The 23,379-nt window shown below is 52.7% G+C and overlaps 1 protein-coding gene across 2 annotated transcripts in view; it reads left to right on the forward strand.

The window, feature by feature from the left end:
* Positions 1–20,651, forward strand: part of WARS1 (tryptophanyl-tRNA synthetase 1) — a 32,111-nt gene extending 11,460 nt beyond the window's left edge. For both annotated transcript variants that reach the window (XM_081829939.1, XM_081829938.1), the window contains 9 exons: positions 704–917; positions 1,907–2,015; positions 7,225–7,344; positions 7,781–7,963; positions 12,077–12,177; positions 13,870–13,982; positions 14,186–14,359; positions 18,509–18,649; positions 19,444–20,651. In XM_081829939.1, coding sequence (XP_081686065.1) covers positions 704–917; positions 1,907–2,015; positions 7,225–7,344; positions 7,781–7,963; positions 12,077–12,177; positions 13,870–13,982; positions 14,186–14,359; positions 18,509–18,649; positions 19,444–19,605 — 1,317 coding nt within the window. In that variant the 3' untranslated portion in view covers positions 19,606–20,651. The remainder of the gene's footprint in view (positions 1–703; positions 918–1,906; positions 2,016–7,224; positions 7,345–7,780; positions 7,964–12,076; positions 12,178–13,869; positions 13,983–14,185; positions 14,360–18,508; positions 18,650–19,443) is intronic.
* Positions 20,652–23,379: the final 2,728 nt, after the last annotated feature.

Below are 23,379 nucleotides of genomic sequence, written 5' to 3' on the forward strand. Positions count from 1 at the left end.
GCCCCTACATTTGTTTTTCTTAAGCTTATTTTTAAACACTCAGTATGCAAACACTTTGGACAGCTTGATAAGACTCCAAAGTACAGTAATACAACTATTTCCCACTGCATCCCTCCTTAATTTAGGACTTGAAAGCCTGTGTTTTTCCTTGCCTTTATCTGCTTCCCTGATGTCTAGAGTTGCTGTCACTGTCCTCAGTGGCATTATTTAAGCTTCCACAAATACTCATCTCAACTGTGTAGAATGTAAAAACAAGGTCCCACATAGAATTCCTTATACTCAGTTCAGGGAGCTTGTCACACGTTCTCTAGCATCAGTAGCGTTTGAGAAATCTTCAGCATATTCACTGTGGCATAAATAACAGTGTGTATCATGTCCATCTGTCCCATAGTGTTTGTGGTAGTAATCCATAGGACTAGAACAGCATAATAAATAAAAGACAAATAAAAGAAAATAAAAGACATTCGGGCCCACAACTTGCTGTGTGTCCAAGGGCAAGCTCCTTCGCCTCTCTGTGTCTCAGAGTCTTCAGCTGGAACGGCACGGTGACAGTGGTGCCTGCCTCCAGGGGGTGTTTTGAGGCTAAGGAAGGAACGGGTGTGAGGGCATTTAGCACGGTGCCTGCCACATGTCAGCAGTCACATTCAGCAAAACGTTAGCTATGGTGGTATTTTTAGCCTCCATCCTCATTTCCTTTGTCCAGGATGAAATCGATTCTGCAGTAAAGATGTTGTTATCATTGAAAATGAGCTACAAAGCCGCCGTGGGCGAGGACTACAAGGCTGACTGCCCTCCAGGGAACCCGGCACTTGGGAGCAATAGTGGCCTGGATGCTGCAGAAGCTGAGGAGGATTTTGTGGACCCGTGGACAGTACAGACGAGCAGTGCCAAGGGCATCGACTATGACAAGCTCATTGGTATGTCCTGGGAGAAGCCCCAACTTATACAAGTGATTCCCTTGAGTTGATCCCATTGGTGTGTTTTTATTTTGAATTATAAACCCAGTCAAGCTTCAATGCCAAGAAAAAAAATAGATCCTAAAATCTTTTGGTCATGCAATACATTCCCAAAGGATTCTTTTTAACTAGAATACGATGTAAAACTTATTTTGAAATAACGATCTATAGTAGATAGCTTAGTAGAAGCTTTTTCCCCTTTTTTGAGCGATTGAGAACTTGAGGAAAGGTCTATTAGAATGGCATCTTTGCAGTCATTTAAATCACCTCTCACTTAATGGTTAAAGTCAGGAATGGATTACCTAAGAGATTCCAGTGATAGTGATTGTAGAGCTGAAAAGCTAGAAGTGACCTTAAGAAGGATGACTCCTCACAGGGGACAGGTGGCCACTGGCAAGCCCCTCCTCGTGGGGCTTCCTGCTCGGGGAATCCTTACTCTGAGATCACTGGTAATCACCAGTGAAGAGGCATTGCTGAAATGTTTTCATCAAAGTCAAAAGCCATTTTCCATAATTTTAAGTGTAGACCATCAATGAGGGAAAATTTGTTTTAAGACATGTTAATTCAATGCAACAGTTAAAGAATATTAAAATTACGGTGTCATTGTCCACAGATCATACCTTAATAAGCAACTGGGGGAGCGGAGGTGTGAAAAGTTGCTAGCCAGACTGAATTCTGGATATGTTTCCAATCAAAATCCAGTCCCAGACAAAACAGTGTTTTATTCTGTAATTAGTTTCCTGTTTGCTGGTTGTGATCTCAGCTGTCCTTGTGAAAGAAATATGACTTTGGGTTGAGAGAAGGGACTGGGAGCAGAAGGCCTAAAGAGTCTGGGTTCATTAAGATTGTACACAATACGCTAGTCTTTCCCCTTCAGTAATATCCGATCGCCAAACCTCACACCACCTAAGGTGGCCATATCTCCTTTGTTCCAATTTTTTTTTTCCCAGTTCGGTTCGGAAGCAGTAAAATCGACAAGGAGCTGGTAAACCGGATAGAGAGAGCCACGGGCCAGAAACCACACCGCTTCCTGCGCAGAGGCATCTTCTTCTCACACAGGTCAGAGGCTTCCTGCCCTCCTCTCCTTTGAATTCCAGACATGATTAGGGCGCTCTTCCCTCAAGCTGCCTGCTCCTGGGGGGACAGTGCTAGCCAATCATCTGAAGACTGGTGTCCACCTTCTGTCCATAACTGGCTGTGGGTTCATGCCCTGTCCCTTCACCCGCGGCCTTTACTTTACTCATTTATGAACTGTTCACTTCACAAAGAGGAGGTCACATACACAGCAGATGAGATTCAGGCCAGATTATGTGCTATAAATCATAAAATGTCATAAAGACAAAAGAGAAGAATATGTCCAAGTTCAACATTTCCCACGCGATAAGCAGTGGCTTCCTGAAGTTCTGTGCCCTGTTCCTGCTATTGTCCTGGCCCACTCATAAATCCTATCATCAAAAGAGAAACTAACAGAGCGTACCTGGAAGAGACTATCCCTACCCTAGACTGTAAATTCCATGCAGATAATAATCAGAAAATGGGCAGGTTCCAGAGTGTTCTTGCCTCACCCGCCCCACAGGTTAGCCCATTACACGGTCCGGAGTAGGGTTGTTCTGTCCTGCTTGCTCTGTACAGTTACAGGAGAGCACACACGGGACAGAACTCGGCAGCCTGCCGGAACACTTCAAGTTCCGTGTGCAGAAAACTCCAGACCCTGCTCAGCCCTCTTCCTGGACAGAATATCGTCAAAGTTTTTTATCTTAAGATTTAATTCACGTTTTTAAAGTATACAATTCACATTTTTAAAGTGGTCTTTAATATATTCATATGGTTGTGCAACCACTTACCACCACTGTCTAATTCCAGAACATTCACACTACGCCAGGAAGAAACCCTTGTCCCCATGAGCAGTCACTCCCCCATACCCCCCTCCACGCACCACCACCACTGGCAACCATTGTGTGTTCAAGGTTCCGCCATGTGGTGGCGTGTGTTCGTACTACCCTCCCTTTTATACCTGAATAGTGTTCCACTGAATAGATAGCGCCCCACTTTTTGTTTATCCATTCACCAGTTGCTGGGCATTTGGGTTATTCACTTTTTGGTTCTCAGTAATGCTCCTCTGAACATTTGTGTACAAGTTTCTGTGTGGACATGTGTTTTCATTTCTCTTGGTGGGAACAGAATTGCTGCATCGTAAGGTAGCTCTAGAATTTTCTGAGGAACTGCCAAACAGATGTCCACGGTGACTGTCATTTTGCATCCCCACCAACAATGCACAGACAAGGGTCCCAGGTCACACCCTCACCAACACTTACTATTTCCTACTTTGTGTTTGTTTTTTATAGCCATTCTAGTAGGTATGACTTGGTTATTCATTGTGTTTATATTTCCCTAATGACTCATGACATTGAACATCTTTTCATGTGCTCATTGGCTACTTTTATATATGCTTTTCCCTCCCACCTGCCGCCCCCACCTTATTTTTTTTTTTAAGACTTTACTTATTTATTTGAGAGGGAGAGTGAGTGAGCGCGAGAGAGAGCACAAGCAAGGGGAGCAACAGGGAGAAGGAGAAGCAGACTCCCCACTGACGTGGGGCTCAATCCCAGGACCCTGGGACCACGACCCGAGCCGAAGGCAGCCGCTCAGCCAACTACCACCCAGGCACCCTGCGCCTATTTTTTTTTTTTTAAGATTTATTTATTATTTGAGAGAGAGAGAGAGGGAGAGCAAACAGGTGGAGGAGCAGAGGGAAAGAGAGAGGGGGAAAGAGAATCTCAAGCAAACTCCCTGCTGAGTGTGGAGCCCAATGCAGGGCTCCATCCCAGGACCCTCAGGTCATGACCTGAGCTGAAACCAAGAGTCAGACACTTAACTGACTGAGCCACTCAAGGGCAGGGCCCTCCTGCCTATTTTTATATATTCTTTGGTGGAGAATATCTATTCTGATCTTTTACCTGCTTTTTAATTAAGTTGTTTGTTTTTTCATTATTAAGTTATAATCGTTCTTTATATGTTCACCAACCGGAAGCTCTCCAGACCACATCCTTTTGGTGTTTTATGGGGGCTTCATTACATAGGAATGATCATTAGTGATTAAGCTCAATCTCCTTTTGAGGGGATTGGGGCTGATAAGTACCAACCTCTAATTAAGGTTGGTTCCCCTGGCAACCAGTCTCCATCCTTAGGTTACTTAGGGACTTTCTAAAAGTCACCTTATTAACATAAACTCATGTGTGGTTGAAAGGGGCTTTGTTATATGAATGTCACATTCATGCCTCTTATCACTTAGGAAATTCCATGAATTTTAGGAGCTCTGTGACAAAGACCAAATATATATTTCTTATAAATCACAATTATCTCACTACTCTATAGAAATACAACTGACTTTTGTCTGTTGATCCTATATCCTGCAGCTTTACTTCATTTATTAGCCCTAGTAGGTTTTTTTCTTTTTTTGAGGATTCTATAGAATTTTCTATATGTAGAATCATGTCACCTAAGAATGAAGATAATTTTACTCCTTCCTTTCCAATTTGGATTTCTTTTTTCTTGCCTAATTGCTCTGGCTGGAACTTCTAGTACAGTGTTAAATAGGAGTGGTAAGAGTGGGCATCCTTGTCTTATTCCTGATCTAGGGGAAAGTCACTCTTCCACCATTAGCTATGGGTTTTCCATAAATGCCCTTCATTATGCTAAGGAAGTTTCCTTTTCTTCTTAGTTCATTGAGTATTTTTTATCATGAAAGGTGTTGGATTTTGTCAAAATCTTTTTCTGCATCTGTTAAGATAATCATGTGGTTTTTGTCTTCTGTTAATTTAATACAGCATATCACATTGATGCATTTTTGTATGTTGAACCAACTTTGCAAGCCTGGGACAAACCCCACTTGGTCATGGTGTATCATCCTTTTTATATGTTGCTGGATTTGGTCTGTGAATTGCTGAGGATGTTTGTGTCTATATTCATAAGGGTCTATAGTTTTCTGTTGATGTCTTTGCTTGGGGTGTCAGGATAATCCTGGCCTCGGAATGAGTTTGCAATATTCCCTCTTCAGTTTTTTTGGAAGGGTTTGTGAAGGATTGTTAAAAAAAAATTTTTTTTTTAAGATTATCCATTAAATTGAGAGATGGAGAGAGCGCGAGCCGGGGGGAGGAGCAGAGGGAGAGGGACAAGCAGATTCCCCGCTGAGCCTGACGAGGGACCCAACCCCAGGACCCCAAGATCATGACCTAAGCCAAAATCAAGTCAGATGCTTAACCGACTGTGCCACCAAGGCACCCCTGTTAATTGTTTTCTAATATTTGATAGAATTCATCATGAAGCCATCTGGTCCCAGGCTTTTCTTTGTGGGTCATTTTTTGAGTACTACTTCAGTTTCTTTGCTTGTTATAGATCCATTCAGATTTTCTTTTTCTTTTGGAGTCGGTTTGCTAGTTGTTTCTCTCCAGGAATTGGTCTTTTTCATCAAGGTTATCTAATACGTGGGCATACACTTGTTCTTAGTATTCCCTTGTAATCCTTTTTATTCCTGTAAAATCAGTAGTAATGTTCCTTTTTCATTCTTGACTTTGGTAGAGTCTTCACTGTTTTTTTCCCTCTTGGTCACTTTAGCTCAAGTTTACCAATTTTGTTGATCTTAAATCAAAACTTTTTATCTTGGGGCGCCTAGATGACTCAGTTAAGCATCTGCCTTCAGCTCAGGTCATGATCTCAGGGTTCTGGGATCCAGCCCCGCATCGGGCTTCCCGCTTAGCAGGGAGTCTGCTTATCCCCTCTCCTTCTGCCCCTCCCCCTGCTCCTTCTCTCTCACTCTCTCTTTCTCAAATAAATAAAATCTTTAAAAAAAAATTTTTTTTAATCTTAGCACTTTGCAGTTCTTGTTGCCCGTGTGCCTTACTTTATTTACTTCAGTATAGTAACCCTGTAGGCTCTTGGCTTAGGGCATCATAGGACTTGCAGCTTTTGGCCATTCTCAGATTTGAGAATGCCCATCTGTCTAATTTTATCATCTGTAAAGTAGGGAATCAGATGGGCTTTGAGTAGGCTCCCTCACCTGCTGGAAACCATCCTCACAAAGCTGAGCTCAGAGAGCGAGCCTCAGTCCATTCCCTGCACTGCTTGAGAGCACCTTGCCCCCAGGGCAACGCATGGTGGGGCTGTCAGAGACTTGAAGAACAGCTTGTGGGACAGCTGCATTTTTTTCTTTCCTATAAACCCGTAAAAGTTTGATTTGGTTAATTTTGAGAACCAAAGAAGGGCTTTTTTCTTCCAAAATTAAGGTTTTTTTATTCTTTCCTTATTTTAAAAGCAGTGTATGATTGGTCCCCGGAGGTAAAAAAAAAAAAAAAAAAAGCTCAACACAAAGAAACAATTCCCATAATCCCATGAGCCCGGAGAGGAGCACTGTTAACCCTTGGTTTGGGGTATGAGGAGGAGTCACTTTTTAGAGTACTCGTGTGGGGTCTCCTACCCAGACCCCTGGGAAAGGTCCTCTTTTACTTTGGGACACTTTGTGGAGAAACAAAGAACATTTACACCCTAGAGTAGTGGTTTCACACCCTGGTGAACATTGCGATCCCTGAGGGAGCTTTTTAAAAATACAGATTCCCAGACATCACGCCAGACCCACTGAATCAGAATCTCTGAAGGTGGGACCCAGGTAGATGTAATATGACCAGGAAGGATGCTTCATGTGCATCATCCGTGGACCCCAGTCCTTGGGGAAGGCGGATGAGTCCAGAATGACTCCCAGCTGAAGACACTTGGTCCCAGCCTGGCTGAGGAAGCCCAAATGAGATTTTCAGCTAGGGACTTCCCCTCCACACTCCCAGGAGGTCTTCCTCACTCCCCTCCCTGAGTCAGGACTGTGTGGAACCCTGCAGTCTCCCCAGTCTGGGTCTCCAGAGTCTCGGGGCTAGGGCTTCTGACCAAGGATTGTGTAGTGTTGGCTTGGTGTCGTTCCCAGGAAAGGTGTACAGCAGATGGTGTGTGGACGTTGGTATTTGAAGTTCCCTAAGGGGTTCCATTGGCTGCTCAGCCATATCCCTCTTTTATTCCAGACCTGCGTGTCTTATACTTTTAAAACAATCACGGGAGAGAGAAATCATGTCAGTAGAAGTTTCCTGTCATTTTTCTCATATGGGCACCAAGGGTAACAAACTCTAATCATTGTGTTGTGTTTTCTCTGTCTTCTCCAAGTGATCAGTAGTGCCTTAGTGTTTGTCTCAGAAAATCACACCATTTCCTTTTTTCCTTTGTCCTTTAGAGATATGAACCAAATTCTTGATGCCTATGAAAATAAGAAGCCATTTTATCTGTATACGGGCAGGGGCCCCTCTTCCGAAGCAATGCATGTAGGTCACCTCATCCCATTTATTTTCACAAAGTAAGTATTGAATTGTATGCCTTTTCTCCCTTTTATTAGCGAATCAGGAATGTTGCTTATAAACTATGTCAGAATGACAAGACAGTCCTCGTTTGTGTTTGTTAAACAACGTATGCGGGGACTGGTGCCGTTGTGGCTTGTTCACTCTGTTCCCGGTGTCACGTTAGAAAGTGTGGCGTGATGGAGCGAGCCCAGCTTTGGAGTCAGCCAGCCCGTTTCCTCCTGTCCCGCTCCCCGTGACCGTAGCAGTCCCTCCCGGAGCCTTCATTTACACGTACCCTAAAACCATCACCAGCATGCAAAATAGCAGCTCCACAGCATAAGACTGTGTGATTGTGTAGACAAGAAAGGTTTGACATACACTCTCAGTAGGAACCGTGTGTTCGGATGCAGAACGGGAGATGGGACGGCAGCCTTCTTCCCATGCATCTCCTAGGTGGCTGCAGGATGTGTTCAATGTGCCGTTGGTCATCCAGATGACGGATGATGAGAAGTACCTGTGGAAAGACCTGACCCTGGACCAGGCCTATGGCTATGCCGTGGAGAACGCCAAGGACATCATTGCCTGCGGCTTTGACATCAACAAGACTTTCATCTTCTCTGACCTCGACTACATGGGGTAAGGAGAGGGTGCCTGGCTGCCTTCTAGAGAAGCAGATGGAGACAGCAGCTCCTCGCGGCCACAGCCAAGTCAGACACATCTGAAATGGTCTTAAGATCTGGGGAATGTTTTCCTTCCTTTATGAAACTTCAGGATATGGTTTCTTGGTCTTGCTCACCAGCTGAGGCTTCCATCCCCAGCTTGAGACAGAATTGTAGTTTCTCTCCAAGGACAGTCAGTTTGCTGGGTTAGGGTCTTTCTCTTTCTTGGCGTGCCTTTTTCCTCGAAGAGAAAAGACTCACACACAGTCCCCTCACGATCCAGTTCTTTCAGAAATACTGCATTCGGAAAATCCTTGTATTGAAACTTTTTTTTTTTCCAGATTTTATTTATTTGTCAGAGAGAGAAATAGAGAGTGAGCATAAGCGGGGGGGAGTGGCAGGCACAGGGAGAAGCAGACTCCCCGCTGAGCAGGGGGCCCGATGCGGGGCTCGATTCCAGGACCCTGAGATCATGACCTGAGCCGAAGGCAGACGCTTAACCGTCTGAGCCACCCAGGTGCCCCTGAATTGAAACTTCTGAGGTCTTCTGCATCCCAAATGACTACCAAGAACTGTGTTAGAAAAATAAGACTCGGTCAAGTGTCCCAGTAAGAAATACTCAGCAAGTACTTCCGGAGCACCTGAGAGGTAGTGCTCCCCACAAGGCACTGGCAGCCCCCAAGGAATGGTAGGGGTGTGGCCCCTGTCCCTGAGGGTCCGTTATACTAGCCCAGGACAGGGTGTGGTAGAAGCACAGGATGGACTGTGTTCACGCTGAGTGCAGAGGTGCTTGCTTATTACCATTTCTCCAGAATGTGCCCTTGAGGACTACATCCGAGTGGTGACTTTATATCCACAGAAATAGTTGCCTTGATAAGAAGTCTGGCCTTTCCACCAACTAGTAAATGAATTCATAACTTTCTAATTTTACCTGTGAGATTTTTAAAATCACTTCTCTGTGGGCATGGAGGCATTGTGGTGTCCTTGAGGAAACATGAGCTTCGAAGGAAGGAAACAGACCCGGGTTCGAGCCCTGGCACCTCTGTTTAATGGTCATGAGTCTCAGCAAACCTGGTCCACGAAATAGGGTTACATGAGATCTTAGGTGTCACCATTATTATAATTTTCACAGTGCTTTATTTTATACCTCTTCCCCTCATTCCTTAAAAGGACCTGATTCACCTGCTCGAGCGCTTAGCCACACCCTGCGTCCTGCTGCTCTTCTTAGCGCCAGGCCGGGGTGGCAGCTGCCCAGTCACCGCATCCTCGGGTGCTGCCTCTTGCCTCCCATGGCAGCCCCTCACGGCCTCGGTCCCCCAGCAGCCAGCACTCTCCGTAAAGCTCTCTTGTCGCTCCCCACCCCACGCCTCTTCCACTCTGTCATCATCAGGATGAAGTGCTCACTTTCCAATTAGCTCACGGGCCCCTCAGGGATTTGGCCCGTGTTACTCTCCAGCATCAGTCACTGCCACCTCCAGCGAGGTGGGACACTCCGCAGTTCCACAGCCCCCAGAGTTCCCACCCCTCTCCTGACCTCCCTGTCCCAGCGCAGAGGAGTCTGATGCCATCTCCAAACGCACGGGCAAGCATCACCTCCTCCTGGGAGCTGTCCCTCCCACAGTCCGATTCAGATGTGCCCCCCAGCACCCCAGGCTCCACCTCGGCCGCACCTGGTACAGGGTGAGGGGTGGCCCTGTTCTGCTGGGTGAGTAAAACAAATAGTCACGGAGCACTCTCTGTGGCTGATGCCCTCCTAGGCCCTGAGAACCCAGCAGTGACCCAAGCGGAGTCCCTGCCTTGCTGGACCGAGGTGCTGGTGGGGCAGAAGCAAACACCTCCTGTATCCTCAAGGATGAACACGTGGTAGGCACATGAAGGGGGGTGAACTTTTGAACAGTGCACGTGAGGGGGCCACCGCATGCCCCACCCCGCTCTCGGCACATTTTGAGAGAACGTGGGGCCCAAGGCGACTTGCCCAGCCTGTCGGCTGACCGCACTTGGGCGTCCTCCACTTGGCTCAGAGGAACTTCCTTTTTCTTCGTGAACTCGAGGTAGAGCTGAAAACCCACACAACGTGTAACTCAAAGAGTCTGTGCTGCTGCTTCTCGGAAAGACCTCGTAGGTTGAACCTAAAGTCAGGAGAGAAGTTTTAAAAGTTAAACCCTGTTTTCAAATGTCTTATTCCCTTTAAGAGTTTTTTGTGTTTTTTTTAACAAGTTGAGCTTTTTTTTTTTTTTTTTTCCCCTTGAAATTGAACTCAAAATCCAGAGCTTTGATTTAACAAAGCTCCTTCCTGGTCTTCAGGAGCTGAAACTACAACCAAGCCAGCCTCCACCCTCTCTTTGGGTGGGAGCGAACTGGCGAGGGCCCCGCGGGGAAAGAAGCCCAATGCAGGCAAGCTGGCTCCAGACACCCTGTCCCCGCGTATATTTCTGGCCCTGCGTGTAGGCCCAGAGAGGCCTTTCTGCCAGGAGCCGTGAGGGATGGAAAGACACTGCACTGGGAATCTGAGAGCTGGTGTTCCAGACCCAGCTCTGCTCCTGGTTGGTGTGGTTTCTTTGGGCAAGCCCTTACATCCTCTGAGCCTCCGTTATCCTGTAAGTCGGGGGTTTCGTACTAGTGAGAGGCAGTCTAGCGAAGGGGTCTGTCAGCGTGCTCTGCCTGGGCTCACATCCTGACCACCATTTGCTCTGTGATGGGCGCCTGAGTTACTTGCTCTCTGCCTGCTTGCTCAGCCGGCTCATTCATGCGGTAGGTATTCCTTGAGCATTCCAGGGAGCACCCGTGTCGGGAGCACTTTGCATGTTGCCGGGTCCCTGGCATGTCCTCTCTCTTTAACACACTCCCCACCCCCACCCCTGACCAGTGCCCTGGGACCAAGTGAAAGTCGCTGTCTCCCCAGTCCCTCTCCTGCTCCTGAGTGGGACTCTGCTCAACTCGGTACAACCCCTGGTGCGGGGCCTTTGCAGTCCTCCCTGCCTCGTGGCTGCCCCCCAGCCAGGCAGCCAGGGCCCCTGCATTTCTCACACCCCAGCCCGGCCCCCGCCGTCTGCCCGGAGACATTCAGGAGCTCTCCATCCAGGGAGAGACATCTTAAACTCTTTCAGAAGCTGCGAGATGTGGTGAGGAAAGCATAGGCATTGTGGCCAGACGAGCCTGGGTTTGGATCCCAGCTTGTGTAATCACTGGGATCTGTGACATGACCCTTAACCTCTCAAAGCCTCGGTCTTTACCAGGAAAGGAGAGGTGAGGCTACTACTTTGAAGGGGACTTGAGTGGTGTTAACCTGTGTCCGGCACTTAGCACAGCTCCTGCTACATAACGTGAACACATAGTAAACATTAGCTCTCCCGTTTTTTCCCGTTCCGTCTTTGTGGGGCCTGACACCTGGTATGGTGGAGAGTAGAGTTGCTGAGCATATTAGATGCCGTGTAAGAAGTCCCTCTGGGTTCTGCCCCCTCCTGTAATTGCTTCATCCTCAGCCTGGGTCCCTCTGGTAGCAGAATGGCTGCCACAGCTCCAGGCCTCATATCCACATGCCTCACCATCCAGGAGAGAGCATAGGTTGCTTGAAGCAGCCACTGTGGCCCAGCCCTGTTGCTGGGCATGGGGTCATCCCACCCAGACAGCATGGCTGCCGACAGTGGACGGGGCCGTGGTGGCTGGACCGGTTGGTTTCTCTGCAGACAGTCTCTGGCAGCAAGGTGCAGACAGTCTCCCACAACACAGAACAGAGTCTGTCTCACAGGAAAGCGCCTCGGGGCTCCCAGGCTGGAAGCTGTGCAGCACACTTGACCGCTGACCCGGGCAGAGTTTCAGTGCTCCACATCACCCCCTGACTCTGAACGTGTTGTGCTCTTGCCTTGTCCTCCCGTCCTCTGGCGTCGGTCTCACACAGCTTTCCACATTTCTCTGGCAGCTCCGCCCAGCCTGCCGCAGCTCTCTTTACCTACAGATGCCCCTGGGCACCATGCTGCCCAGTGTGTGTCCTCAGCCCACACCTGCATGCTCAGGCTTCACCATCTGCGGCTTTGGCCTCAGCGGAAGGCCGCCCTCTGAACCTGCGGTTTCATTCTGATTGTCTTTGCAGGATGAGCCCAGGCTTCTACAAGAACGTGGTGAAGATTCAGAAGCACGTTACCTTCAACCAAGTGAAGGGCATTTTCGGTTTCACTGACAGTGACTCCATCGGTAAGGAGCTCGCTGCGGCCTCTCCGGTGGCAGCATCGGCCCCTCACCTCCCCACAGTGAGCCCACGGGCAGGTCTCCCCAGGAGCCGGAGGAGCTGGTGCGATGCCTGTGGCCCCGCTTCTGGGCCTCGGGGCTGCACTTCAGGCGACCGTCTGTCACCCCTCAGTCACCCACTGAGAGGCCTAGAAGAAAGGAGGAGAAGGGTGGGGATGACTAGAGTTCCCCTGCCCGTGTGGGCACCTCTGGTCGAGGCCAGGAGCCTCCGCTTCCCCCGTAGGAGGACGGGCTTGCCCAGAGGCCCCATGGAGCCCACCCTGCCCACCCTCACTGTCCTTCCATGGCTCGGCCCCCTGCACTCACACTCGTGTCCCTTTCCACATACTTCCATGCCCGTCAGATGCACTGGCCTTCTCCTTCTAGACCCTTAGCTCCTGAAGCTAAGAATTGATCCCTGAGACTTGTGGGTCTCCTGATCCCCTCCCCTACTTCGTTTCTGGGGCACAGCTCCAGGCCAAGCAGCCGCGAGCCCGGGCCAGCATCCCAGGGTGTGCCTGCAGGTGCCGTGTGGGAGAGTTTATCCTGCTGGGAGGGGGCCATGGCCCGGGGCCCTGGTGGTGAGGGGACCTTCAGGGACAAGTGCAGAAACGCCATGGAGAGGCCTCACTGGGAGGCTTTTCACATGAGCAAGACCCTTTTCTTTAATGTTCCAGTCAGATGCATTCCTGACAATTGGGGCATAAACCCTGTGCTTTTGAAAGGGTATTTATCCTCGGAATGCCAGCATCTCATGGGAGGATGTCCCAGGGAAGGCGGCACTGGGCGAGTAGGAGACAGTAGACCTACGACTAGCTGTGCACACTGTGCTGCCAGGCGCCCGGGTTTGAATCCTGGCCCGGCCAGCTGCTTGCTGGGTATTAGCTTTGGCGGGCTGTGCCGACGGTCTGAGCCTGCAAGTGCACGTTGGTAATGGGGGGCCACGTGGCACTGTTAGGTCGAGTTGTGAGCAGTAGACGAGCCCGGGGAAGGCCCCGAGCATAGCCCGGCGCCCGCAGGCAGGGAATGGCCGCCCCTGCCGTGTGTGTGTGTGTGTGTGTGTGTGTGTGTGTGTGTGTACGTACACGTACACCCGGCGCTGGTGGTGGCGGCAGCGTGAGTGTGCCCACGCGGCACGGCTGGCGGGGGCTGGCCCGGACCACTTGTCGGAGGTCACACAAGGTCAGGGCCCTTGGACCCCTTGTGTGGATCTAAGCAGATAGCAGTAGCAGTGTTAACAGCAACATCCAAGGTATTGAGAGCAGTTTTAGGTACCAGGGTGTCTTAACCTGTAATGATTAAAGGTGAGGAACAGTCTACGTGTCCATGGGTAGAGACTGCCTAAACACTGCCCAACACGCTTATGGGATAGAACATACTTAACGACCACCCAAGTGACGGAAAATGTAAGGAGAAAAACTGCGTAGTGTGCAGTCACCACAGAAATGCGGTGGGAAATTGAGAAAACGTGAAAAGAGATGCACACTGGGACTGTAGATTTGTCTCTCCTCCCTACTCTTCTGTGGTTTCAGGTTCTCTTGAGTGATGATCACTTTTCTAAAGGGGAGAATGCTTGTTCATGTTCATCCCTTTTGCTGGCTGAATTAACCAGAACAGGAGTCGATGTCGTGTGTAAAAATATATTGTTCACACTTTCAGGGAAGATCAGCTTTCCTGCCATCCAGGCTGCTCCCTCCTTCAGCAACTCATTCCCTCAGATCTTCCGAGACAGGGCAGACATCCAGTGCCTCATCCCCTGTGCCATCGACCAGGTCAGGAGGCAGAGCGAGGTGTTTATCGGTCTGGGGCGCTGCACTCTGATGGGAAAGGAGGTTTTAAGAGGTGTTGGGCCGGGGCAATCCTGTAAGCTACTTGGGAGCTGGGAGCACCCCATGGAGGCCGCGGAGGTATTGTTCACGGGCTGACAGCCAGCCCATTTCTGCCAGCTTCCTCAGAGGCCCCTCTCGCCCCACAGGATCCTTACTTCAGGATGACGAGAGACGTCGCCCCCAGGATCGGCTACCCTAAGCCAGCCCTGCTGCACTCCACTTTCTTCCCCGCCCTGCAGGGGGCCCAGACCAAGATGAGTGCCAGCGACCCCAACTCCTCCATCTTCCTCACGGACACCGCCAAGCAGATCAAGACCAAGGTGAGCACCGTCCAGGGCGGAGGGGCAGCCTGTGCACACAGAGCAGACGCGCCTGAGACACACACACACTCACACTCACACTCGCAGGCACGCGCACGCATGGCAGGACTGTCCTTCCAGCGTCCTCCGCCACAGCGCTGGGTTCCAGGGTCAGTAACTGCTGCTACCTGCGACCTCGAGGCGGCCTGTCCCTGTTGCCGACACCAGATGAACTTGTTCTGTCTGTGCCCTTTTATTTAGGCAAAACTTTGAATATTTCTTCTCTTTTTTTCTTTTCTGCTTTTCTCACCAGTGCTCTGCTCTGGAAGCAAAGTCGTGGCAGTTTTCTTTTTTTTTTCTTTTTTTTCTTCTTTAAGATTTTATCTATTTATTTGAAAGAGAGTGAGAGCGAGAGAGAGAGCATGAGTGGAAGAAGGGGCAGGGGGAGAGGGAGAAGCAGGCTCCCCATTTAGCAGGGAGCCTTACGCTCAGGGCTCAATCCCAGGAACCTGAGATCATGACCTGAGCTGAAGGCAGCCGCTTCACGGACAGCCGCCCAAGCGCCCCATGCGGTTTTCTTTAAAGTAAATGATAGAACATATTCTAGTACCTTTCCAAGCAGCAGCCGTAGTCCAGCAGGTGGACCAGGTGCTTTATGTTTTCTGGCTTTATTTCTCCCGGGGAAATAGCAATGAGTGCCTTTAGAGGGATGACAGCCAGAGAGGATGACCAGTTTGGCCAGGGTGGGGCGTAGGGGCCGTATGTTCTCATGGAGACTGGGAACCGGTGGGGGCCCTTCAACAGGACAGTCGTGTCCATCCCATCATGCAGCAGGCATCAGCAAGTATTTGTCAAGTCACCAAAGAAATGAGAATTAGGAATCTGAGCTTTTTTCTTTCCCAGGGCCCTGCTTCTCTCTCTGGGCTGAATTGCCAATATAGATACACCCCCCTCACTGTCCCACGAAGCTGTTGACATTTTATTTGGAATCCAGTGTGTGTTTGCGGGTGGGAAGTTTATAGCAGGAGTGACCAGATCCGTATCTGAGGCATGTAATGCAACCCTCTGAGTCACCACTGGCCCCCAGCCCTTCCAGACTCCCTAGCGGGTTCTGGTTAACAATGGGGAAACCCTTAATGTCCAAACCCTCTTCCAGGAAATAGCCACCGCCAACTCTATCAGCCTCTGTTGGAAGCTGGTATATTCAGGGCTTTTTCTTGCCTTTTCAGTACTGGCTGAAAGTTTTAAAGCGTGGAGTACAGAAGTGGGAGGGAGGGTCCTCTTCTCTCCAGAAGAGAAGGCATTTTGCTTGGTTTTTTAGTTTTAGTGCATTTAGTACATCGTTTTAAAGAAGTCATTTTTGGGTCCAAGGCATTTTTCATTCACTTAGGGACCAGCAAAGGCCCTGAGGGCTGGGTGGGCAGTGAGCGTGAGGTCAGGAAGCACACAGCTGCAGAGGCCCCGAGGGTTGTGAGCGGCCTGTGGGGCAGGACAAGGTCAGGCCAGGCCGTCGTTCTCGGTCCCCACACCCACCTTCCATTCCAGAACCCACCTCCACCCCAGCCAGGGGCGGGGATCTGCTCCAGCGCCCCTGAGAATAGCAGTAGCCGTGCGGGGCACACAGCAGCTTGGTTGCGTCATCTCCTGCCACGTGCTCACCCGTGTGATCTCACTGAGTCCTACCAACCACCCGGGAGGCCATGGTCATCTTGTAGGCAAGGAAATCCAGACTCAGAGGGACCAGGCAGCTTCCTACGTCCACACAGCTGGGGAGTGGTGGGGTTGGGACCAGAACCCAGCTCCCCCGTTGCGCGGGCCCTCCCGTGGCCTAGAGTCGGGAACCCCAGGTTGTCCGTGTCCTGCCGCTTCGCTGTCATTGGCGGGTGACCTTGCCGTCCAGCTGAGACATCTGTGAAGTCGGAGCGGCTGTGCTGACTTCATAGGCTTGAGACAAGGCGTACGTGGGATCACGTGCAAAAAGTGTGAACTGTCAAGCGCAGCCCAGATTTAAGACTTTAGTTCCAAATGAAGAGTTGGTGAGCTCCTTTGCAGGATAGGCCAAAACAGGCCTTCCCCAGGCTGTCCCACGGGCCCTGCCAGAGCCCGCCAAATCAGTCCCTCCTGCAGGCAGCCTTGGAGTGTGGAACCTCCTCTTCTGGGACGACTGTCTGTAACGCACTTTGCCAGCCTGGCCGCCCACTTGTGATTTCTGATCACGAGACCCCTTTAACATTAACCCTGTAGTGCGCCCGCCCAGAGCTGGCCTCAGGCTCCAGGGCCGCGGCTCAGTGGCCCCGCACAGGCCCTCCCGCCCTGCGGGCTTGGAGCAGGCAGGGCGCACTGGTTCTTGGAGTGTGGCGGCTGAAGAAGGCCCCCATGGCCTCAGCCGAGACACCCTCGCCAGGCATAGTTTCCTTTTACAGCACATCACTGGTTTGGGTACATCTCACTTGCTTCTGTCATTTTGGATCCTGACCCCTGCATTCTGGTCCCCACGACCAAGGCTGTTCTCCACCCCAGCCCAAGCCCGTTTTCCCGTTGGTTTCCCGTGAGCACAGCCCCAGCCGCACCGAGGCCCGGCCAGTCCCAACACCAGGCAAACGTAAGCCACTGTCAGAAGCCTGGCGTCCCAGGAACGGTCAGCCTGGCTCTGCCATTCACTGCCACATACGGCAGGTTTTCACCTGGGAGGTGGAGAAAGCAATACAGGGTCATTGGGTTGTTGGGGATCAAATGGTGCGATCGTGGTGACGTCCACCGTTCGTGGCACATGTGCGTGCCATCATGGGACGCGGGCCTGCCCAGGGAGGAGTGCGTGGGTGGCCGCAGCACCCGTGCGTCTTGGAAAACGTGCAGCAGACACACCTTTCCTCATCTTGCTCTCAGACGAGGATTGGGAACTGTCCCAAGGCCCTTGGATAGCCTTTAAACCAGCCCTTGGAGCCTGGGAAGCTCTGTTCTCAAGACTTTCTTCCTGGCACTGGAGTGCCTTCCCTGGGGCCCATCAGTGACCTGGCTTGGACTGCGAGTCTGAGCACAGGCAGAGGCCGTGCGGGCAGGAGCCGCCCCGCTGCGCCATCAAACCCCCAGCGCCTGCCCGAGGGCACCAGAGCTCAGGAGAACCCAGTCCTAGTGCTTTCTTTTCCTGTTTGTTTTGTCGTTTCCATGGTTGGTGCAGTTTGCTGACGTTGATGTTATTTTACAACTTGCTCTTTTTTTATGAAGGAGAGGGAAGATGAACACGTATTTGCCTTTAATCCGCCCACTCCCAGCACTTCCCCTTCACGCAGTGGGGGGGGGGGGGGTAGGGCAGAGCAGGTGCTGCTCCCCACGGCCGGACAGCCTCTGCCCCCGGTGTCCGCCTGCTGCTTGTCCATGGGCCCCGGAGCATCCTGTTAGTAATCTGCCCTGTGGTCCTGGGGAGGAGGAGTAAGCATCTCAACCTAGGAACCATCAGCTCTACCCACCCTTTCCCCCGGGAAAGAAAAATAGGGTGACATTTGTACATAGTGGGTCGCACATGCTGGTGGGAAGGTTGAGGAGACTTTGTCCTTTCTGGCTTTTCTTCTCTCGCTTTTTGGCCCTGATTTCTCCAAGATTATCTTCAGTGATTCCAAAAACCGTTGTGCTAGTTTCTGAGTCTTTTTTCAGCTCCGGAAACTGCGTATTTGTAGGTGGGGCTGGCTGCAGGCGCTGTCTCCCTCCGCGTGTCTCCTGGCTCTGCTCCCCCCTTCGAGCCCCATTCTTGTGGCCCCCATACCCCTTCCACAGCGGAGAAGGTGGCAGCGCCCTTCCCGGGTTGGCTGTCTTACTCGAAGGTGCTTGTGTCCATCCCTCACCTACGGACACTTCCCCCACGTTTCAGCACGGGCAGCGCTTTGGCTTTCCCAGCTCTGTGCTGTGTTTTGTGGGGGTGGGGGGTTGAGAGCTAACCTACCCTCCTCTCCCCCCTCTCTTCAGTTGGCCTCACTGGGGACCCGGGCTTGACGGACAGTCTGGAGCGATTTGTGGGGCTCCTCCCCACCCCGACTGTGAGCCCCAGCCCCCCTGCCCTGGGACCTGACGGGGCAGAAGGCAGCCCCCAGCCCCAGTGCCACCCGCGGCTCCCAGCCACTTTCCCCACGCGGGGTGGCCCGACCCGACCAGCGTCCTGTGCTCTTGCCGCCGCAGGTCAACAAGCACGCGTTTTCTGGGGGCAGAGACACCGTCGAGGAACATAGGCAGTTCGGGGGCAACTGTGACGTGGACGTGTCCTTCATGTACCTGACCTTCTTCCTCGAGGACGATGACAAGCTCGAGCAGATCAGGAAGGTGAGCCCACAGGCTGCAGGGTCCAGCCGGCCCCCGGTGCTCTCACACGGGACGTGGGGGGCCTGGCAGCCGGGCTTAGGGTGGCCGGAGCCCCTCAGGGCTGGGCCTTGGGGAGCAGGCCCTCAGCTGAGACGAGGTGAAAACTGAGGAGGTCCACTGCCCTTAGCCATGCGCCAAGAAGCCTGGTGACAGATAGTCCGCAGAGGAAAGCACACACTGCAGTGTGGTAGTGACCCACCGCGGCCTCCCCTTCCTGGACACCACGGACCAGTAAAGTCGAACAGGACCGAGTCAGGTGCAGACAGTGCCCCACCGAGTTAGCGGGGCTTCGAGGCTCACCCAGGTGAGGCAAGGGTCTTGGCACGGCCTCTCGGCAGCAGTTGGGTGAGAAGTCGGAAGAGCCCGAACAGTACCTGTAGCCTTTGCCTCGGGTTTTCCAGTCCTCAGAATCTTTTCCACGGAAGTAATTCTGACCAAGAAAGAAGTCTCCGTACAAACATGTTTAAAGCTGATTGTGGCGAAAAGTCCAGAACAGACTGTACAGCACGGGATGCTGACGAGGAGCTGCCAGGGCGGGCGGGCGGGCGGCCGTGGAGCTCGGAGCGGGGGGCAGTGAGTGGCAAGTCGTGGCATGTTAAGAAAGCGTTGTTTAAGGTGCAGGGTCCTTGGACTTCTGGGCGCCACCCCTGCGCTGGGCTCTGCATGGGGGCTGCAGGCGGGGCTGGCGCCCAGAGGCGTGCGGTGCCCAGGCAGGAGGAGCTGCTTGTCACTGTGGTCTGTCTCCTTCCGGGCAGGATTACACCAGCGGCGACATGCTCACCGGTGAGCTCAAGAAGACGCTCATCGAGGTTCTGCAGCCCTTGATCGCCGAGCACCAGGCCAGGCGCAAGGAGGTCACAGACGAGATAGTGAAAGAGTTCATGACTCCCCGGAAGCTGTCCTACGACTTCCAGTAACTCCTTTTATATGCGCTTATAAAGAGATGTAATTTACCAATAATTCCAGCCCAATCAAATCCGCACCACCTGTAGGCTCTGTCACACGGTAATTACTGGCCTGGTATTTGGAAGCCCTGTGTGTGTGTGTACTGTTTTTCCCCATCCTCCTTTCTGTCTCTTGGGGGCAAAACCCTTGGGGTGAATGGGTGCCGGCTAATGTTTCACGGTCCAACAGTCCAGCTGGAGTCTCTCCCACAGAGCAGCCCCCACGTGTGGGACCTTGGGCTGCACGTCCACGGGCCGGCCTGTCCAGTCCACAGGACAGCTGCTGCCGTTCCCCACACCCTGGGAAAGAGTATGGAGTCTGTCTGCATACCTGGAATCAGAACAGCAGTAGCATAAATTAAAGCGTGCTTTGAAAAGTCTACGTGGGAAAGTTTAATGAGCACAGATGTATTTCAGCCCGTGTCCAAAAAAATTTAAAAGAATTGTCAGCTGAAAGCTTTGCTCTACGTTTGGCTAAGAGAGCTCGCAGCTTGAAAGCTGCTTTTCACGTTGAATATTGGCCCAAGTTGGCCGAGTTTTATTAAATTGAGTCTTCTGTGGGCGAGAGTCCGGTTCACTTAGCACACTCCAGACCATGCATGCACCGCACTCCAGAAATCATGCTTTTTCCTGAGCGTACTAATACTTCCTTCCACCAAATAATCCTTGACACTCCGCCCTGAAAGCCAATGGCCGCTTCACGCTGCGTGTGCCGGATGCTGAGGGGTCTGTTGTCTTTGCAGATGCTTTTGTTTTGACACTTGACTGCCGTGGAAGTCTGTCTGCACAGAGCAGTGCCCTGGGGCAGGTGGACGTAGCTAGAGAGCGCGTGGCAGCCCTCAAGGCCCTGAGCGGCACGTCCACGGGAGGCCTGGTTAACCGTGCACCCTGTGTAGTTTGGAAAAGTGGAAGACCTATCTCAGGGAAGGCCCTGGGTTGAGGGGTCTGTGCTTTCTGGAGGTGTAGGGTCCACTCCCTCATGTCACTCGTTGGCGTGAATAAACTTCCTTCGGTCCTGCCTTGTCACTGTGCTCTGTCTGGGGTTCGAGGAGGGAGCAAACCTGTTCCAGGCCCAGGGAGGGGTGCTGCACCTGCTGCCGAGCGCTGCGGCCCCTGCGAGGGTGGCCCTCGTGTCCACAGGGTCACCGGGGGGTGACGTGGAGTGGAGAGGCAGCCTGGAAGCCCCTGTGGCCCCGAGATGAGAGGCAGGCTCCCAGGAATCCTTAGCCAGTGTCCTGCTGCTGGCCCTCAGACCTCATGGGACGCCTCCAGCCGCCCAGCAGGGATGTCTCGGCACGAGCAGCCGTCCTCCGCGCACACGGGCTGGGCTGAAGCTGAGCCACCCGGCCGCCTGAGGCCCAGGGCACAGGCCCTGCCAGGATGGAGCCCCGGGCTCCCTCTACCCGCCCAACCTCACTTGCAGGTGCGGATATTGAGGCTTAAGAGAGGGCAGTGTCACTTGTCCAAGGCCACACACCGAGTTTGTGACAGAGCCTGCCTCTTATTTGCTGTGTCCACATAGAGGGACCGTCTCACAAATGAGGGTCCCACCCTGGGAGCTGCTGGGGTACCAGCGTGCAGGACAAACTCACCCGTCTCCTCCCCTGGCCTCGACACCCCCTGGCCAGAGTACCCAGCCCCGCCCGCCTGGCTGGCTGTGGTCTCCACGGCTACATGCCGTCTTGTCGCTCCCTTGCACCCATAATCACAGGTGCACTGAGTGGCTAAAACGAGGGGTCTTATGTGACGTCCCCAGGGCGGCAGAGCACCAGGGCGGGAGTGCGCATCACCGTCGGGACTGCTCCTCCACACGGGCTGCGACTTCGGGCAGGCCACCCAACCTCTGGGGACCCCCAGCCCTGCCCCTCTAGGAGAAGAGCAACCGTACCTCATGCTGGGGTCTTGGGAGCAGTACCCTGGGTCAGAGGTCAGGTGCCTCCCCCAGTGGTCACTGCTGGTAAGGGCCACAGCCGCTTCCACCCCCACATTTTTCTAAAACAGGTTTAAGGGGATCCCCCAGGTTAGGATGGACAGGTGCAATAGCCCGGCAGGTGTTGGCAGGAGGTCAGGTCGCAGCTCCTGTGGCGTGGGGACTCCTGCCAGAGGAGCTCCTGGCTGTGGGGATCGCAGCTGAGCCGGGGCCAGGGACAGGGCACAGTGGGGAGCTGGGAGCAGGGAGCACACAGTCCAGGATGAGAACAAAGAAGGGGGCTCCCTGCCATCCGACAGGTGCAGCTCTCCCAGGGAGTTCTGTGCCCCTTGGCCCTTCCCAGGGGCCCGTGATTCTCCCGTCGGCTGTGGGAACCCTGGGGACACCACCCTTTATCGCCCACTTGAAATTTCAGGTGCAGCCTGGACTTCGTTAAGGCGGCCAAGGTTGATGGGAAGACACAGCTGGGCCTTCCTTCTCTTGCCCGTTTCTAAAAGAGGGGGTTGGGTCGGCCCTCCAAAGGACCTTGTCACCTAGAGAGCACAAGGCCCTGGGACCAGGCCTTCCTGCAAAGCCATTTGGCCAACGTGGGCGGGGCCATCGGCTCGGTGACTGAGTCCCCACGCTCCCCAGCTGTGACTGGCAGGGCTGAGTTACTGCCAGTAACTCTCTTCCCAAGGCCCAAGCAAATGGGTACTAGTGCTCTTCTTGCCAAATGGACATGGGGTCCAGGGTTTTGATGAATTACCAACCTTTTGTTAGCTGGTACCCTTTTCCTAGCACCTGGCTAGAACGCTAGCATCCTTCACTTGAAGCTGGATGAACGTCCTGGAATCTAGGGCAGGACTTCCTTCATTCCACACCCCCTGAGCACCTACTGTGTGCCAGGCCCTGTGCTGGATAGAGTCCAAATCAGACATGTGGGTGGAGTGGGGTGTCAGGGGTCGGGGGCAGATGAGTGACCAAAACAAGGAGCCAGGGCCCCGTGGGAGCCTAATAAGCAGCCTAGTGGTCAGGCTGGGAGAGCTTCCTGAAGGAGGTGATGCCTGGGATGCAGACTCAGCCAGGCAGAGGAGGGGAAGGGTGTTTCTGGTGGAGAGCACTGAGCGTAAGGAAATACTTGGGTCAGTATGACAGGAGCGGACTGGGACGGGAGGGTCCGCCCATGTGTTCTGGGAAAGTTTCCAGAACACAAGAGGTCTCGGTCCAAAGACATGGTCAAGGCTAGTGTCTGTGAGTGAGGAAAATCGAGGCAGGTGTTGGCCGGCTTTACCTGAGCTCCAGCCCCTGATGGTCCCCCGTGCCTGGAAGTCGTGTGGTGCCAACAAGAGGACTTCAGAAATGCAGGTGCGAGTCTCCCCCCCCACCACCACCACCACCGTCATCCCTGCCACAGTGGGCAGGCCCAGTTCCCTCTCTGAGCTGTTTGCTCACCTGGTGTCAACCTGTTGTGATGACCCGTGTAAGGGACCTGGCACCCAGCAGTGTTCAGGATACACCACCCTCCCTCCCTCCCTCCTGCAGGCCAAATGTCCGGCAACACGGGCCAGGGCAGCTGGCTGGAACCCAGGTTCGCTCAGACAGGGCTGGGTTTGGGATGTGGGTGGTGAGGAGAGCAAGCCTCATGCTGAAGGCTGAGTGGCTTCCCGTGGCAGGGTTCAGCGCCCCAAAGGCCGAGGGAGTGGAGCCAGCCAGAGTGCTGGGCCTCAGTGTGCCCATCTGCATAGTGGGAACACTGGCCACACAGGTCTGGAGGGCTGGGCCTCTGAGGATAAGCTGATCGCCCACCCCACAGACCACGGAGCAGCACCACTGAG

The sequence above is a fragment of the Leptonychotes weddellii genome, chromosome 9 (genome assembly GCF_054177405.1).
Source record: "Leptonychotes weddellii isolate Sample4059 chromosome 9, ASM5417740v2, whole genome shotgun sequence".
Taxonomy (NCBI): Eukaryota; Metazoa; Chordata; class Mammalia; order Carnivora; family Phocidae; genus Leptonychotes; species Leptonychotes weddellii.